A 16,526-nucleotide genomic window follows, 5' to 3' on the forward strand; every position below is an offset into this window, starting at 1 on the left:
TTTTTTAAATACAATTTGATATTGATCAAAACATCCTGAGATTTTGTTGTTGCTGCTGTTGATGGCTCTTCAATCTGACTGGGAAAAGAATGATATTTCCCCAAATTTAGCCTCTTCTCTGAGGAGAGTAGGAACTTGAGAAGACACACAGGCTGAGTTCAAACAATACATTACATTGTAAACATTGTAAACATTACAGCACAATCACTGTAATCACATCACACGTTGGTTTCAATAACATGTTGAAACTTAGGTATTACATACAAAATTGTACATAGTAATGCTTCATCTGTAAATGACTTTTTTTGGCTTTAATCATAATGTAATGTGTGCAAACAACCCCTTTAAACTTAATGTTAACTGCTCTAAACTCGATTGTAAAATAATCATTTTTTGTAACAGAATTCTCAAAGTCTGTACTATCTTATCTGATTGAGTTATCTCAGCTATTAACTTCCACAGCTTTAATTATAACTTAACTTCTGTGGACCTCACTCCATATTTAAGGGGTCTCTAAGGGGGCGTGCATAATTGCACTGGTGTGCCCACTGTCCCTGTCACATTTTGATTTTATTTTCTTTGTTTAAATTCGTCAATTTTTTGTTTGACGAATAAAAATAAGTAACAAACCCTATTTTGTGGGTGAGTCCTTCACACAATATACTAAGATAAAAACTGTATTACTATAAGACAGTGATCCACCAACAACTGAATTACATTTTAGCCTAGACTGGCATATTGTGCAAACTCATCCAAACAATCTTCATTGAGACTTATCCCAAAGCTTAAAGTGCCTGATAAGGTGCTTGTCAAGCAATAAGCCAGTGTATTTGTTTTACTTCTCCTTTTTCTGCCTACAGTTAAGGTACTGTATTGCAAACAGACAAAAGTAGAAGACAGCATTAAAACATTATGTGATGCTTGAAATGTAACAGATAGATAAAAACACATGGAAGGGCATTTTCTATCATTCCCAAAACAGTGGTTTTGCTTCCATTCCTTTTTATGACTAGCTGCCATTAAAATGCTATATTCTGTCATGGACATCCACCCATTCAGTCTGATTTGGTTTTTCCCATCTATTTCACAAACCTGTGGCAATGAATCAATGCTCTGGCCACGAAGTTTTACCACTGTCTCTGAAGAGCTGGAAGTAGACGAATTCACTTCTTTGACAATTAATCCTGAGTTAGGTCACACAAAAAAAACAACAACCAAAAGAGGTGAGATGTTTTCCTGATTCAATCAGCATGTAGTTTTCATGGTATTTTAAGTATTGCACAGAATACAGTACATTTAAAGTGCACTTTTGGCATTGGGTTGCATTGTAATATCATATGACTCTGTTATCTTTTAACTGGCCTTTACAGAATTCTAAGTACGTCAATAATGAGTCAATGAAATAAATACAATTTTCCTTAACCAGGTGCTCTCCATATGTGCAGACTTCGATTCCCATGCTAACTAGGGCCTTCCCATGGGTCATGCTAACTAGGGATTATGAAAGCATTTTCCTGGAGGATCTTGTGTAAGGAAGGCTGTCCTTGTTTAATGACGAGAAAGACGAGGGGTGGCATGAATTGCAGTGTTCCAATATCTCAGGGGTTGCCACAAAGAAGAGGGAGTCAAGCTATTCTCCAAAGCGCCTGAAGGCAGGACAAGAAGCTGTGAATGCTCCAACACTGCAAGTTTTTAAGAAGAGATTGGACAATCATTTGTCTGAAATGGTATAGGGTTCTCTGCCTGAGCAGGGGGTTGGACTAGATGACCTCCAGGGTCCCTTCCAACTCAGTTATTCTGTCACCCTGAAAATTATTTGAGCAAAGATGGTCAAAATTCATCCTGATGTGGCACAGTTCAGTATATAAAATACAAAATGTTAAAAATTAAGTCAAAGACCAGGTACCTATTATCATCTCTGGTGGACATGTTCTAAAGCTAAAAGGTTTTGGCTTAAGATACATTTATGGTTGGAGAAGATGGTTAAAAAACAAATAAGAGTTTAAACCAGAATTGTTTTTGTTAGGAATGATAGATCCCAATTATGATAAAGAGACTCGGTATTTAATATTACATGTATTAACTGCAGCGACAATTATGTATGCCCAATAATGGAAAAATGAGTTTACCAGCTGAAGAAATGCTTATCAAGAAAATATTAAGACTGTGCAGAAATGGATAGATTAACTTTAGAGATTAAAGAAAAAGATCATTTAGTCTACTACAGAACCTGGAATAAATTTTATCAATGGTTAGACAAACGAATTAGAGAGAAAGGAATGTGATACTTATGTTTTGACCTTATTTTACTAAGAAAAACATTATAGATTGAAAATTTAACATCGTTTACTATAATTTGCTATATCTATTATTATCAATCATTATTCTTACTACTTCTATTGATATAGATCAACCCAGACAATATGCTATTTGCTAAATATTGAATGTAATTGGGGGAAACCCCAACCCCTCCCCCAACTTTCCCGCTATCCCAACCCCACACACTATCCCTTCATTTTCTTCCCCACCCTTATAAAAACCAATAAAATTTACATTAAAAAAAATAAGTCTGATATACCTACTCTGCTGGAAACTGCTAACTTGAAATGAATGGTTACTTCTTTATTTATCATTAAATAATTGGTATGTTGCACGTAGCGTATATATCTACATTTCTTTGAACCTTTTGTAATAGTAATAAAAATATTAGGGTTATTCTTTTGTTCCTTACAATAAACTCAGGTATATTACCTGAATGCCCATTAAACTTCCTGGCCATCAGCATGTCCTCTGTGATGTAAATGCAAACTTCAGGGCTGACGTCATCCATAGATGTTTCGCTTGTTGGCTCAAGATCTCGAGGATCATCAACCAGCATCTCTATTTCTGAAACAGAGAGAGAATAAATGCCAGGTGAAAGGAGGAGCTGGAACAGCTACATTGACAAGACTGTAGGTACAACAAAGCATCATCTCATCTTTACAATAGCTACGGATGAATTTGGGAGATCCAGACAAAGCAACACCACTTTTTTCCCCTAATGGTTTAGGGCAGCCAAAACAATCCAGATGGAGAGTGCAAGACATAGGGTGCCTTTTCCTTTGTTCCCAGTATGAAAAGCAGCTGCAGGAGGCAGCAATCAAATGCAGAGAAATAACAGAGGAAGCTGATGCACACACCCCTTTTCCTTCTAGTCTTTTTGTCCCACCAGCCGCAGGACTGGATGAAATCCACATGGAAAGGATTAGCAGTCCTCCACGGGCCATTTTTCCCGCTCTTTAATCTTGAGAATATAGCCTGGGATATTTTTAATAATAGGAAATACTAAAGAGATAATGACATAGAAACCAAAGCAGAATAAGGATGCAAAGTCAGGTCATTGGTCCCTCTAGCTGAGCACTATCTCTACCAGCAGCTTTCAAATCTTTTCAGGCAGTGGAAATTGATAATTAAATATTCCACAAAACTCTAATCAAGAGGCAAAGCTCTAGATAAAAATTGACTGTGTTCAAATATAAACCCCATGAAGTTCTTATGCATTCATAGGTTCTTGCAGAACATAGTTTGAAAAAAACCTGGTGTATATCAGCCCCTCAAAGATTGGTGGTTCCCTATAGATGTGTTGGACTAATATCCAAAATCCCTTTGGCATCCTGAGAAATTGTGAGTTGATACCCAGCATATAGAGAAAACTGGTTATGCTAATTGGCAGTGGGTCTCCAGAAACTCAAGCAGAGAAAAGCCATTCCCAAGGTTGTTGCAAAATTGCTTTTCAAACTTGATATTTTGAATCTATTTTTTTAAAAAGTTGTCATTGTCTTTATTGAACTACAATTAACAAACATCATCAAATAACTTTGGTCACCATGATATTGGGACTCTAGAAAGATGTTGAGACTCTAGAAAAAGTACAGAGAAGAGCAACAAAGTTGATCAGGGGACTGGAGACTAAAACATATAAAGAACGGTTGCTGGAATTGGGTATGTCTAGTTTAATGAAGAGAAGGACTAAGGGTGACATGATAACCATGTTCCAATATCTCAGGGGTTGCCACAAAGAAGAGGGAGTCAAGCTATTCTCCAAAACACCTGAAGGCAAGACAAGAAGCAACAGATGGAAACTAACCAAAGAGAGAAGCAACCTAGAACTAAGGAGAAATTTCCTGACAGTTAGAATAATTAATCAGTGGAACAACCTGCCACCAGAAGTTGTGAATGCTCCAACACTGGAGGTTTTTAAGAAGAGTCTGGACATCCATTTGTCTGAAATGGTATAGGGTTTCCTGCCTGAGCAGGGGTTTGGACTAGATGACCTCCAAGGTCCCTTCCAACTCTATATTATTGTTGTTGTTGTCATCATTATTATATATCCAAAATGCATAAAGAAAAAAGATATAAAATATATATTTCTAAATCTATAGATATAGAAAATACAAAAACATCTACAGTATCAATCTTGTCAACTCTAAAGCTTCCTCCTTCCGTTATGTATTCAAGATGGACAGTGAATAATATTTATATGTTACTTATATGTAAGAGTGTAGGTCTATACCTATGTTGTATATATTATGTTTTAAATGTGTGTTATATATGTACACACTTTGAGAGGAAGCAACTAAATTTCATTTTTATTGTGTGCCATTGTGCCCAACAGGAAAAAATAAAGGTAATCTAATCTAATCTAATCTAATCTAATCTAATCTAATCTAATCTAATCTAATCTGTAAATGAATAAACAATACTAAAGGTAAAGGTAAAGGTTATCCCGCACACGCATGCTAGTCGTTACCAACTCTAGGGGCCAGTGCTCATCTCCATTTCAAAGCCGAAGAGCCAGCACTTGTCCGAGGATGTCTCTATGGTCATGTAGCCGGCATGACTAGACACCAAAGGCGCACGGAACGCTGTTACCTTCCCACCATAGTGGTCCCTATTTTTCTACTTGCATTTTTACGTGCTTTCGAACTGCTAGGTTGGCAGAAACTGGGACGAGTAACAGGCGCTCACTCTGTTATGCGGCACTCGGGATTCGACCCGCCAAACTGCCGACCTTCTGAATGACAAGCTCAGCGTCCTAACCCACTGAGCCACCACGTCCCTTAGACAATACTGTACATGTACAAATTTACCATCCATGTAAAGTATTATTATATTCCATATTCTGGAACTTGAATCCCACTTCAGGAAACCAACAAACCCAAACTCTACGTTTACTGGGGAAAGAATGAACCAAATATGGAGAGTTACCATCTTCCTGAGAGGAGTCCTCCTCCAGGCGTTCCTTCTCACTGCTTTCTACTCCAGAGGTATGAGAACTACCGTGACTGGTCATAGAGCTGCAAGCTCTCAGCTGGCGATGGACAGCAGCCACCATGAAGTCCTCCTCGGCCCCCCGTTCCCTGGGCTTTGGATCAGTCTCAATTCCCGAGGTGTGGGAGCTGCTATGGCTCGCAGTAGAGTGGCGGGAGAGACGCTTGTGCTTCACACTGCCTGAACTACTTCCGCTGGCTCGGGAACGCTTTTCCAGTTGATCCATATCAAGGTCCAGTGCATCGCTGATGTAGGACTCACGATATTGTTTTTTCTCTGGAAGAATCATACATGAAAGAAGGTAACCCACCCGTACTTAACCTATGCACCTGAACTGTTGGCTCAGAATAATGGAGCCTATGTATGGCTTTGTGTACAGTGGGTGCTACTGTGAAGTCAAGAAATGCATATATTGTTTCAAATTGGCAGAGATGGGATTGCTACCTTCATTCTCCTCTAGCTTCCTGATCTGCCGCAGGAGCGGTTGCAGGTTCATGTAAAGGCGATGGCTATTGCTCAGGAGTTGCAGGAGGTGCCGAGATCGCAAAGGACAGCCAGTGTAGTAGGTGAGCTTGCGAGCAGATGGCAGGCCATCAGGCAGAATCTCAAATCTCTTGCCCTGCAAAGACAAGAAGCATGATGTTCACCAAAGGACAGAGGCTTCAGTTTAGCCTGGCTTTGTAGGACTTTTTTTGAAGTTCTGTCTCTGGTTGTCTGTATCTCACTGTGTTTGTCATATTATAAGGTAAAGGTAAAGGTAAAGGTTCCCCCACACATGCGTGCTAGTCGTTTCTGACTCTAGGGGCTCATCTCCGTTTCAAAGCCGAAGAGCCAGTGCTTGTCCGAGGACGTCTCCGTGGTCATGTGGCCGGCATGACTAGACGCCAAAGGTGCACGGAACGCTGTTACCTTCCCACCATAGTGGTCCCTATTTTTCTACTTGCATTTTTACGTGCTTTCGAACTGCTAGGTTGGCAGAAGCTGGGACGAGTCACAGGCGCTCACTCTGTTACGCGGCACTTGGGATTCGACCCGCCAAACTGCCGACCTTCTGATCGACAAGCTCAGCGTCCTAACCCACTGAGCCACCGTGTCCCTTGTCATATTATATATGGTATCAAAATGCTTTCACTAAGGAGGATCCAACTTTGGGATTTTCCTACTCACCACAAATACAAGTTTTCCTACGTTTGTCCAAGGGAAGTCATACAGCAGTTGTCTTTCACTGTTTATATTCTGAAAGTGTGAAGAAAAAAAGATAACCTGATTATGCTCCACTTATCTTAGAAAGTATACAGCTTTTAAACTGAAGCAATGTGCCCTGCTCACTGAATTCAGCCACATTTCATAAGTCAAAAAGAAAGTAGATGCATGAGGTTTTCAAATGATTTGCTTGACATGATCCTTGTCACATTGCATATGAGGTACTGCTCGTGCTGATTAGATTGGACTGGCTGATTAGATTTGGCAGATAACTTTTTTTTCTGTTAAGAGCTGCATTATCCTAGGGATAGACAGCCAGTTTGGTATAGCGGTTAAGATATCAAGCTAGAAACTGGAAGATTGTGAGTTCTAGTCCTTAGGCAAAAAGCCAACTACAGTAGGTGATCTTGAGCAAGCATCTGGAATGTTTGCCCACTCAAGTTACCAGCAGGGTATAAAATAATGTAGAAAGCACCATTCCTTCATTCAGTTTGTATTTTTTATTTCTTTTTGGAATGAAAAAAATATTTAGCATAAATCCTCTCTTCCAATTTTCCTCTAAGACAACAATTCCCATCTCTTCAGGTAAGTTGGCTAAGAGTAAGGCACTGGTTCAAAGTCATCCAGTGAGCTTCCATAAATGGGGGTGGATTTGAACCTTGTACTTCACCATCTTAACCAGAATATCATACTGGTATATGCTTCAGGTTAGGCTTGCATATGAGCTACAGAATTTCAACAGTGAAATTATGACTCTTTTATTTCTTGTTAAATTTGTTTGCTGCCCATCCTGCCCTGGGGCTACTAAAAAGAGGAGCGGAGGGGGATCAGGAAGCACAGGAGGGGAGGAAAGGGGGGGGGTTTACTTTATTTACATTATTTACCCAAAATGTTTAATTCACTTAGATAACAAGCTCCGCAGAATTGGGTTCAGAGAACAGTATTTTTAACAAACAAACAAAAAATCCTTCTACTGAGCAGGATGTAGCACACTGGATCACTTTTCCAGTGCTCACTTTGCAAAAACTAGACCGAGAAACATCTTCCTGCTCCCCTACGCTGTTGCAAAAAAAGAAAAAGAAAAGATTCGGCTCAACAGCAGGAGGATGCAACATTTTCCAGACGAAAGGCTGCAATTCAGCTTTGAGTGTGCATGGAATGTATGGTATGGGGACAGGACCCCCAGAATTATTTCATTTCATTTTAAAATTAAACCCAATATTGTTCTTGGGTCAGGCATTTAATACTTTTCACCTTTTAGAGTTTTTTAAAAAGTAAATTTGGAGGTTACGGGGTTCACATCTAAGGCTTTGAGGAATTACATGAGACCCTGAGATCACAGCTTGTGCACCTCTGCCAGAATCCTGGAAAAGAAATGGCCTCAATCATGTCCGGACAGGTAACTGAATGGTCTGTACCCATAAGTCAGTTATGGAAACATGTACCTGGAATATCTGGATTCCCTTTGTGGTAAGCCCAAGAGAGAGGGAAGCCTCAATTTCTTTCTTGTCCTACAAGAGAGAAAATACACTTGCATTATTTTCTCACATAACGCAGTTGGCTGACATATCAGTGACAACCTGAGCTGTACACATATTCACTAGCTGACTGAGACAAGAAGCATTCCTATACCAAGACCCAAATGAAAGGAGGATTTGAGGTTGGTTTTTTTTTTAGCACTGCAAGAATTGGTTGGACCACAACCTTATAATCCTCAGAAAGACCAGGATGAAGATGCAGGAGTATAACCCACAACTTCATTCTCTTTCAGCACTATCCGTCTGGCACCTCCAACATTATTTTGGAGTAGGTGAGATCAGCATTTTGAGCTTGGAGGGTTTTCTTACTTTTATTCTGCTTTGGAGGGGTATTTGGAGGGAAGGCTTAGCTTTCCAACAAAATAGCTAGGTGACACATACGGCAGCATCTCCTGCTTGCTTCCTACAAACAACTAGCATTTGGAAGCACACATCTTTGCAAATAAAAGCTCCATTTAACAATTACAGCTGTGTTTGAAAATACCCAAAACACAATTCAATGAATGCCAGTTGAGCAATGAATGTATCACTCTAAATGGGGTAATTTTGGATTCTTAAAAGACTGCACTGTGCAATTCGGTCTCTAGAAAATATCAGTATTTTTTTCAATATCTAAAAAAATATCCACTCCCAACATACACTATGTCATTATAAACAATCTGAGAGTGTCTTCAGTCCTGGCTCTAATACAGTATTTGGGATATAAAGAAATCCATAGCGGAGCCCTTGAATTTGCAAAAGTCAGGCCCTACAGAGAATTTCATCCCAATGATATTGAACAGTTCCTGCAAAGTGGAACTTATGCTGCTATTGGGCAATGCATTTCAATTATTTGAAAAATATTCAGCAAGCCAATGTATCGCTCCCTGCATCAGATTCTGGATAGCATTATCTTCTTAAATGCAAGATGGGAAATTAATTCTGGTCCGTTCCTATTGTTAGGCCATCTTTCCTCTGAGCTGTGCACATTACTCAACTCACTGAATAATCCACACTCCCATTGTCATTTTGAAAAACATTTCAAACATTTGCTTGCAAAGCGATTACTAAAGGATCGTGATTACATCCAACAAAGTTAGTGCCAGTCCAGGTAATATCCTCCTGAATCTCAGCTACCAGGCAGCACACAATGCTCACAGCTTAAGAATTCACCGCACATCTTTATCACCAGTTTTTGAAAAGGGGCTATTAAAAAAAACGTAGCTTCTTCACTGGTAATTTAAAATGTGCCTCCAAGCCTACCCTCAGAAGAATTTTTTATTTTTATGATGTGAAAGATTCATATGATAGGTAAATTGTTAAAAATTACAACTGGGAGGCATCATCCCATTAAAAAGGTGAGAAACTGCTGAACAGTGGTCACTTTACTCAAAGATTTGTTTGCGGTAGCCTCAATCCATACCTTGTATAATCTATAATAATGGACAGCTACGTCATCCAACCGAACAGCTTCCTTGATGTACTTAAGGTGGGCTTCAGAGGCAGTCAGAGCACATTGGTCTTTGTGCATGATTGGGATGTGTTTCAGGATGTAATCCTTCCCTCTCTTGGCCACCACCTGTCAAGAAGAAAAATACGTATTATTAGGGTATGGGTTCATAATCTCAGGCACTCAGCTGTTCAACTATCGATTTAATCAATTTATATGATTCTGGATGACAGAGTGTGTTAAAAAAAGTAAAAGAAATGTGTACAAAGATTAAAATACACAGCAGCCAAAAAAACCCCACAACAATCATTAGCACAGCCAGGAGACAGCCCCCTTTGCACACTGATTGCAACCTTCCCTGCTCCAGTTGACTTGGAGGCAATGAAAATAGTGCTTATGCATTTCCTGGGACATTTTAGGCATTAAAAGATTGTTCTATTTCAGAGTAACCAAGGGGTGAAGAATATAAGAACAACCCTGTTGAATCTGGCTAAGGCTTGCCTTAATTCAGCATTTTGTTTCTTAAAGTGGCCAACCTCTGTGAGTTTGAAAGTGGGAGATGAGAATAGGCACACCATCCACCACCATTTTCCTTCAAGTAATATTTGATAGCATGCAGCCCTTAGCCCAGATGTAACAGTGAGTCTTCAAGACCAATAGATATATCCTCTACAGCTGTCTGTACTAACTGACGTCCATGGCTTTCAAAAACAAAGCAAAGGAGAGGAGAGATTATTAAAACACTCCTGGGAAGGTGGCTCAAAATGGAAACAGTGAGTCAACACTGTTGAGAGGTTATTATCTTCTTACCTGGCAAGTTTACACTAGCAGTTGTCTTGGGAATTGTCAGAACCTGAAAAGAGGTCAGTTCACCTACTAGAAAAGCTATCAAACCATGTTTCCATTGCACAATGGGAAGGTTTCACCACGAGCATTTGGTGCATGAAGCTGCCTTATGCTAATGTGCTACCTTGCCATAAACCAGTCTTTGTCAACCTCAGCACCTTTTAAGATAGGTAGACTTCAACTCCCAGAATTTCCCAGCCACAACTGGGGCCATAATTCCAAGAAACCTGTCAGCACAGGCAAATAACTGCTGCTATGAATTCAGAGCCTGTAGTCCCAACATATCTGCAGAGCAGAAGGCTGCATCTGCAAAAAGCAGGAGACATCCTTCCAGCATATCCCATGTTTTTTTCATAGAGACGCCAGAGATATTATATTTTGCATTTAATAGCTTATTTGCTACCATGGGATTATCATTTTAATGCAATTCCTGCTAGAAAGATTCCAAGATAAATTAGCCAGTTGGCCCTTGAATATATCACCTCTCTAAGTGTTAAACTAGTCTTACCGTTATCAACTTTCCAGGAAATTAACATATTATTCATCTTGGAATAACAGAGAAAAGTTTTAACTTTCTTCTCTTTGTATAGTTTCTAAAAGCTGCATTTTAGATTTCCCCTCCAATAATTGTCCTGCAGTGAAATTACTCCTTCCTCTTTCTGCTACCTAAAAAAGGGATCAAAAATTTGGGATGCAACTATGAAGTCATTTTAGCATTGATTAATAGTATTTTCACCTTGTGGAAGGAATGATGGGCTCGGCTGCTGTTTTTGTTAGGTACAAACTAGCAATATTGTTTTGTTTGGTGACTTTCTAAATTTTCTCAGAGAACATCCTAAGAGTTTCCTTTTGCGTCTCCCTATCAAAGAATTTGGTGAAAGTGATCTTTGCATGGCTCTGGGTCTGATGCAACAGTCAAATCATTCACCAAGATATCAAAAGCCTAGTGCTGTAATTGAGTTTTAGAGATGCCTGCAGGTGGCAACTTAGCAGATTTGATCTAATACAGGGGTTAGAACACTGGACTGAGAAAATGAAGGTTTAAGTTTACTCCAATCACGAAAATTGGGTTAGTTATAATCTTTCGGCTTAATTTACTTCACAGGGTTGCTGTGAAAATAACATTGGATTATGTAATGTATGTATTTTGTCATGAGTCATGGAATAAAAGACAGGATATAAATTTTAAAAATGTATCTAGTCTCTACAAAGAAATGCATATGATGATTATCCAGATAGATTTGTCTACATGATAGTAACCTTCAAGGATGATGATAAGAAGATGGGCCACGTTTGGAAAGTTGGCTCCTTCCCCCTTAGGCCAGGCAATTTGAAGGCAGTAAAAAACAGTTAACTGACTCCTTCTCTGCCTCCTCCACCCATGTTGCTATACTGCTCCAAACAGGCATGAATGTCTCTGTTATGCGTTCCCCATGACATCACCCTCTCTTTATAACTAGAATCTATTCTGGGGATGCCCACAGCTGCTGCATCTGCCACTACCAAACATTCCAGCTGAAGCATTGGCTGCCACAATCACTTAGTACCACAAGGCACAGCCAGGGAAGATATTTTCACATGTTCCCAAACTTCTGTTACCCCATCACTACTCTTTAACTCCAAGCAGGTACTCTCATTTCATGGGCCCCAATTTTCTCTTCTTCACTTACTACCCCTTGCCTAGCTCATACATTATCCCAGAAACATGGGTAACTACAAGTTACTTCTCCTTCCTGAAACTATATGAATGATTTCTCTGATATGGTTACAATTGACCAACTTTAAAAAGACAGCCCAATCTCTAAACCAGAAGTCCCCAACCTTTTGGGCACCAGGGACCAGATCCGTGGAGAGAGGTTTTTCTGCACACTGGAGAGGGTGTGGTTTTGTGTGCTGCCTGCATTCCACAGATGGGACTTTGCTTGTTTGTACGGACCTGTTGTTGGCATGCTGCGGCCCAGTACTGGTCCATGGACCGGGGGTTGGGGACCCCTGCACTAAACTACCTGCTTCCCTGGGGACAAATATCCACATGAAGTAAGTTATGATCCAGAACAAAGAATCATATGCATAAATAAAAAATCTTGCCTCTGAACCAAGGGTAGCACATGAGTTTCCACTACCTGACAAAGAAGGGGATCTACCTCTCTCTTACACATCACAGCTTCCATATCCTCTGTCCAACATATAACACCATCAATATCCCCCTATGATGATTTTCGTTATTTTGGAAGCATGTCCCAGATACGGCACTCCAAATGAAGTTATTTTTATTGTGAAGATAAAATTAAAAGAGGAGATTTTGTTTGGAATACCTGGCACATTCAAACTCCTTGTCAGGCTAAAATGACACAGAACAATACAGCCAGAGTTCCGTTTCCTTACTGACAATACAAAGAATCTTGCTAGACTAAACCCTTACTAATGGATATACTCTGGGAGATTCTATGGAGTAGCTATTCTAACTTTGTCCTATCCAGCTCTGGGCTATGGTGGTTCTTGTCTCATCCTCCTCCTTCCAGGGAAACTGCTATTTCACTGTAGTCCATCAAAGTACCCACCCACCCTCTGTAGGCACCATTTCTCACACTATTTTTGATTCAGAGGAGTTACTTCCAGAAACTGCTGGGCGCTACCTAGAACTGCAGCCCAGAGAAGATTCCATGTGGCCCAGAGGGGAAACAGAACATTCCAGAGACTGCAGCCGCTGAATGGCTGTTGCCCCTACAGAAGTTTCTGAGAAAGGCTTTACAGTAGACTTATGCACGCAGAACACATGTTTTTTCCATATACAGACAGTCCTTGTTTAACAATGGTAACTGGGACCCGCAACTCCATTGTTAAGCAATGCAGTTGTAAAGTATGTTACACGACTGCAGTTCCGCAAGGTTGCTGTGTCTCATGTGATCGCCATTTGCGACCGCCTGCTGATTTCCCCTTTGACTTTGCTTGTCGGAAGCTGGCAGTGAAGACTGCAAATAGTGATCATGTGACCACGGGATGCTGTGGCCATTGTAACTGTGAGCTGGTTGCCAAGCGCCCAAATCATAATCACGTGATTGTGGGGATGCTGCAAGGATTACAACTACCAAGGCTTGCCGTTAAGTCCCCCCTCACTTAGCATTGTCATCACTTTGAATGGCTGCTGAATGAGCAGTCATTCAACAAGGAATAGAATATTCCAGCTGAATCCCTGACATTTTTATTCAAAAGGATACAGGAGTAGGTGATGGTGAAAGTCCCTTCCTATAAATTTGGAGAACTGTTATTATGCTACCAAACCAAACTTGGATTACATGGACAGGTGCTTTGATGTAAGGCACATTGCAGCTTGTTCCTCCTTCTTATGACTTCTTCAGTAAGTAAGGTCCAAAATGTTAGACTCATAATTTTCAAATTGTGCCCCCATGAAAGCAAAGCTCTTTTATTATCACTGAGTTTCCCTTGCAAAGTACTGTTAATTCACAGAGATGCAACAGGCCTCAACAATTAGCTTGTTTTAGAATTTTTTGCAACATACCACCAGTTACTGGAAAAAGCCAGGACGCCCTAAAGCCAATTTTACAACATACACCTCATCTTTATCTATAGCTTCTGAATTCTTGTCCAGCTAATCTGAAAACCATACAACCTCTTATTATAATTGATCAACTGGAACAAACTCCTTTGGTATTTCTGTCCTTTGCACAGTTGCTATGAATCTCACAATTGCTTCAAGTGGCTAAGCACATCAATAGCAAAGTTGACCAAACAGCCATATTTCCTCCCTCCCTTTATACCATTACAAAAATTAAGCAGGGAGACTCAGAAGCCAAACTTCTGCAAAAAACCAACTTGGCTCTGGCAAAGCTGAAAAAGCCTACTGTGACCTTCTACGTTTTATCCAGCTGCTGGGGACATTGTCCAACTCTGTACCGAAACAGCATCTGCTGCCTGAAATGGTTCTGGAAATGGCCAGCCCCACCCCCCCTACAGGCTTGGTTTGCGTTTCAACATTCAGAGTAAACAAAGAACAGGCCCTTGAAGACAAGAAGGTGGTCTTCGAAGGCATCCTTACCCATGCAGGAAAGTATGCCTCAGGTTCAAAGTATTTCCCAAAATGCTTGTTCCTTTTGAAATTGCCCAGGTCAGCCTGCAATGCAAAGGCCGCTAGGAGGAAATAGGCCTCTTCGCGCAGCATGCACTGAGAACGTAGGACTTGTTTCCTCAGATGCCAGTAATAATAGTAGCGTGCAGTTCGGTCACTGGACAAAGATGAGAAGATGAAAAAATAAATAAATAAAAGAAGAAGAAAAAAAATGAGCAAATGTTTCAGAACCTGGAGCAAATCAGCAAGAAAACCAGAGATAAGGACCCACACTGTATGAGAAGAGTCTGTGTGCTGGTCTCAGTTGCTTTTAGATGCTTGATGGCAGAGCATTTTAACCCTTAATCTTAGCTGATTTAAGGCTTTATCCAAAGTTTGGAAGAATAATATACCATCAAAATACCTTAAGCCTAAGGTGTAGCAGCACCTCAAAGTGAGTTGAGGAGCAGGGGACCAAAACCCCAAGAAGGCCACTGCAATGACACCACTGAGGTCACCATTTTGACTTTTGTGTGCACCTTTTGGGGTAGGCCAGGTCAGAAAATGGACACCATAAGAAATAGCAGTTTTGTGTTATATCACTAGTTTTATTGATAACATTTATTGACAATGTTTCTCGGATCTGGCAAATTTAAGACATATGGACCTCAACTCCCAGAATTTCCAGTCAGCATGTCGAAGTCCAAGGTTGAGAAACATTGATAATAGAATCTTGAAAGTCTGGCAGTGTTTGCCTTTCCATCCCTCTTACACCAAAGAGAGTCAAGGCAGGATACTCTTTTTTTATTTATACAAGTTTTATTGATTTTTTAAAATATTTACATATACATGTATTTGTGAAACAATATGGTGGTTGGGTAGTTAAAATAAGAAATGACCAGTTGTAAATAGTTCAGGTTACATCAACAGAGATGCCCTCTCTAATTCCCTTGGTTATTACATAGTCAAAATAAGCAAGTTAGTACACTTCTAGTCATAACCTAGTCAATTAATAAAATTCAAAATATATTTTCACTAATACATATCAATATCCTGTTTTCAAATTTTATCTAATTGCAATAGGATATTCTAGAATAGCCTATAGTATATAGGAAAAAGCTTAATTTTTCTATACACACGTCTTCAACTTCAGTTAATTTCCCTTGACATCCACACCATGTCAATCATAGACCATGAGCTATGTCGATTAGAATAATATGTATACTGTCTAGCCTCACAATTCCTTTCTCTCCATATGTCCTGAATGTTTAGATCTTTGGCCAATTTGAAAAAGGATCTTGGTAGTGTTCTTCTTTTCCTTTTCCTGGTCTTATTACCCTTGTAGTCCAAATTATTATCAATAATAGCATTGAAGTCTCCTAGCACACAGATCTCATCGTAGTCTATATCACATATCTTATTATGTAACATTTAAAAAAACTGTTCTTGGTTTCCATTCGGGGCATATATTTATTTAATTATTTTTATTTTTTATTTTAATTCCATTTATATCCCACCCTTCTCCGAAGACTCAGGGCGGCTTACAAGCTTAGCAGTAGCCTTCATTCTATGTATATGCCTGCTTATTAGGGCTTTCACACACACCCCCAAGCGGCATTATTACAAAGTCAGCTTAATTGCCCCCAACAATCTGGGTCCTCATTTTACCTACCTCGGAAGGATGGAAGGCTGAGTCAACCTTGAGCCTGGTGGGACTCGAACCTGCACTAATTGCAGGCAGCTGGTGTTACTTAAGGAGGCATTAGCCCACTGCTCCACCAAGGCTCTTTTAATTCTGATTTCTACTATCACTACTTTCCTATGGTTTATTTCTACCTCAGCTATCAATATTCTACCTTCTCTCTCTTTATAAATTTGTTTAGCTACCAATTTCTCATTCACATATAATACCACCCCCCTCTTTTTTTGTTGATCTAATGATACAAATATATTTCCTAATTTTGGTTGATCTAACAGGTATTTTTGTTGTCCTTTTATATGAACTTCCTGAATTGCAATTATATCTAATTTTTGGTGAATAAATTTATTAAAGATTTTCCGTCTTTTCATTGGCGAGTTTAAACCATTAATATTCAGTGACAAAATCCTGCATTCTTCTCCCTTTATTTTACTT

The 16,526-nt window shown here is 39.7% G+C and overlaps 1 protein-coding gene across 1 annotated transcript in view; it reads right to left on the reverse strand.

Annotated features, from left to right (window-relative positions):
- FRMD6 (FERM domain containing 6) overlaps positions 1–16,526 on the reverse strand; it is a gene marked incomplete at its 3' end in the record, with an annotated part of 31,675 nt that overhangs the window by 377 nt on the left and 14,772 nt on the right. Inside the window, exons 6-13 of the mRNA XM_081314417.1 lie at positions 14,384–14,570; positions 9,454–9,609; positions 7,959–8,024; positions 6,478–6,546; positions 5,755–5,929; positions 5,248–5,586; positions 2,752–2,886; positions 1,093–1,184 (exon numbers count right to left, since the gene is read on the reverse strand). Of these exons, the coding sequence (XP_081170543.1) occupies positions 1,093–1,184; positions 2,752–2,886; positions 5,248–5,586; positions 5,755–5,929; positions 6,478–6,546; positions 7,959–8,024; positions 9,454–9,609; positions 14,384–14,570 (1,219 nt within the window). The remainder of the gene's footprint in view (positions 1–1,092; positions 1,185–2,751; positions 2,887–5,247; positions 5,587–5,754; positions 5,930–6,477; positions 6,547–7,958; positions 8,025–9,453; positions 9,610–14,383; positions 14,571–16,526) is intronic.

This window comes from Vipera berus, assembly GCF_964194415.1.
Source record: "Vipera berus genome assembly, chromosome: 1".
NCBI classification, from domain to species: domain Eukaryota; kingdom Metazoa; phylum Chordata; class Lepidosauria; order Squamata; family Viperidae; genus Vipera; species Vipera berus.